This window comes from Symsagittifera roscoffensis, chromosome 1 (genome assembly GCF_963678635.1).
Source record: "Symsagittifera roscoffensis chromosome 1, txSymRosc1.1, whole genome shotgun sequence".
Classification (NCBI taxonomy): Eukaryota; Metazoa; Xenacoelomorpha; order Acoela; family Convolutidae; genus Symsagittifera; species Symsagittifera roscoffensis.
Window position 1 is genome coordinate 92,524,007 of NC_087062.1, and position 3,095 is coordinate 92,527,101.

General features: G+C 34.1%; 1 protein-coding gene across 1 annotated transcript in view; it reads left to right on the top strand.

Moving 5' to 3' along the window:
- The first annotated feature begins 251 nt into the window (after window positions 1–251).
- Window positions 252–3,095, top strand: part of LOC134857230 (ras-related protein Rab-9A-like) — a 9,891-nt gene continuing 7,047 nt past the window's right edge. The window contains exon 1 of the mRNA XM_063873603.1: window positions 252–1,141. Coding sequence (XP_063729673.1) covers window positions 925–1,141 — 217 coding nt within the window. The 5' untranslated portion in view covers window positions 252–924. The remainder of the gene's footprint in view (window positions 1,142–3,095) is intronic.

Genomic DNA, 3,095 nt, shown 5'->3' on the forward strand with positions numbered 1-3,095 from the left:
AAAATTCCTTGTGGAGTTGGTATTGAGCATTCAAAAACCGAAAAAAAATGGCTGACTTTTATTGATAATAGAATTAAAACTGCTAACATTCCGTGCACATTGAACGACAAAGCAAATATTTTAGAAGTTTTTTCAAAAACATGCAACAAAATTTGCGCAAAAAATTTTGTGACTCATGTACTTCTACTAGTGGTATTCGAAAAAAGAAAACTGCATCTAGAAAAAAAGAGTTTGTGATACGAGATCAAAACCGGCAAAAATGAACAGACGGACGATGGTCGAAAAAAAAACTGAAGAATTCTAGTTAAACAAAAAGAGCTCCTGGACCGGAAATAAAACCCCTGACCTTTGTCGGGACTAATTTTTACGTTACTTCTACACCAGATGCACTGAACGGTAGACTAAATTTGACTTTTTTTGAAAGCAAGTTGAAACAACTGTAACAATTGAAACGAAAAAGTATTAAAAAAGTTAAAAGTAAGCCGACAAAAGTTGGGACGAAATTCATGAAACCGACAAAAAAGCCATGTAATTCTGAATAAATTCCCAGCATCATGCATAACATACATTGCACCCAGTAAATAAATTTGAATTTTCATGAAATTGAGCATATCAGAAACATATCAGCATAGTCAGTAGCGTAGCGACAAGTGATTAAAATGATTTTTTGTTACACTAGTTGTTAACACGAAAAAGTCTATATTCTGATTTGATAACGCTTGCTAATCGAACGCGTAATAAAAACAAAAGATTTTTTTGTAGTATAATTTATATTGTAAATGCATCTGCTATCACCATTTTATTTGTTACCATCACCATACATGCAACGAGATCTTTTTCTTATCATCAATTCTAAGCCGTTTTAACAAATAAGCAAAACGAGAACTGCGTTTGAGTAAAAATTGCTGTTATAAAAATTAGAAAATGCCTGAAAAAGCAAAAGTACATGTGAGTTATGGACCATACATGAACTGTCTGGGCCAGCTTATTTACGAGCCAGCGAGACTGAATGGCCTGCGAACTATTCTGGAAGGGAGTGAACACGAAATATTCTACCACAAGAGCGAAAATTTGAACGAACTTTCAGTCCACGTGAACGGAGAACAAGTCTACGAAGGGAGCGTGAAAAACCTCGATTTCAGTGAGTTTTTGTCTTTTTTCCAATCAAACGCGTTTTTCTGGCTTTTTACTACTCGCATTTCATAATTCATTTTTCTGCTGTTATGGCTAAATGCGTGATTTTGCGGTTAAAGTGAAAACGTACACAGAAAAGCTAAGTGTTCACCGCGCCAATATTCATAACTCGATTATAATACTGAGATTAAGCCTGTAACAATGAAACTCAAATATGGGCAGGCGCGGATCTAGATTTTTCTCGGGGGTGTTTAGGGCGGATTTTCGAAAAATTATGAGACGCGTCGACCTTTTTTTTACTTGCAATAAAATTTTTAGGTTTTTTCTGCAAAATTTTAACCAAACAATTGCGTTTTTGGCGCGGGCTCCCCCCTCAAATTTTGTGTATATTCGGGTGTTGAGGGGACCATTAGAAACATTTCGGGCTGGTCGACAAAAAACAGCTGCCGTAAAATTGGACCAAATAGGGGACCCTTAAGATGGTCAGAGATTGTTGCGATCCGCCCCTCCCCTTAAATCGGTCAGGAGATTGAATCCCGATATCTAATATTATGGTGACCAATCGACAAGCATAAAGCTCGATTAGCATAAACATGAATATGTATGGACTAGCATAATGTTGATAGCTTTATTCTCAAAATACCATGTAAATAGCTTGAACTGAACTGATTGCCGCGCAAACTGTGAAATGTTTGAAAAATATGTTTTAAATGTTTTTGGTTTATAATTTAGATTTTGACAATATTTGAATTTTGTGCTTTGATTCGTATGTTAGTAGATACGGTTTTTTTAAAGTTTTTATGCTGGTTCAGTTTTTTGCTAGTTGATACACCACCAATTGATATCAATGATGGAGGAGCTCTGATTTCGTAAAAGTTTTATTTAAAATGAATGTTACTGCAATAAGTTACAATAAAAAAGCACCAACCAAAATTGAACAAAAGCGCACATTCCTAAATGAAAATTGCGATGTTTAAGTTTATTGAAAAAACTTCTATATTAATTTCACGAGGAGGGGGACTGGAAAATTGCCGGAACTGTTGCAAGCGAACAATTCCTTCCCGACTCAACTCATAGCTTGATTGTTCGAGCTCTCTTCTGTATTCCGTGCTCACTGCTTGATAAATAAAAACGAACAAGAATGTAGTTTGAAGATTCCTTATTTCACGTTTTGTTTGCTTAAATTTGCACATTTTAAACGACGCGAAAAAAATTTAATCAAGTGAAAATAGAATTTTAACGCACCTAGCATACCAAGTGGTTTTCAAAATTAGTTGAAATTTTATGCTAACTTTTTTTCGTCTGGAAAGCATATGCAGCTAAAGCGATTAACGATTGTTAATTGACACACATGGTAGTCGCTGCACTCACGATAAAATGAATTGCAACAAATAAAGATTTAGTTCTAAAAAAGAATCTAGTTTTTTGGTTTTTTGTTGCTGATTTTTTAAAGAAGTTAAATTTTGACACAAAAATTTTAGATAGCACTGCTTGATTTGACTTGAGATAGTCATTTTTTTTGAAAGGGAAGCTCCTTCCTGTATTTTAATAATTAGTTTCTCCTATATATTCAGTAGAAAATTAATCAGACTAGAAAACTTGTTTTAATTGCAGCTTACTGCTTTTGACTGTGTAACCTGCAACCTGTAATTAGTGATTTGAATGCATTGTTTAGATTTTAGGCGACAACTGCGAGTACTACTGAAACGTATTGCTTCACTATTTTCCGTCTTTCGAAGAAAGTGACCGAATATTTTTCCTCTGGTGTTTTTCTTCTCCAGACAAATTTTCTTCAAATTTTTCACTATCCATTTTTTACGGCCATTCGAAAAAAAATTATTATTCTGAGCTCAAATTTAGAAAGATTTTCTATCTGTGATCATTTCTCGTTAAGTTATGAAAATAATATTGGGTAAAAATATAACCAAAATAGGTACATTGCAATATAGAAGCAACAAAGC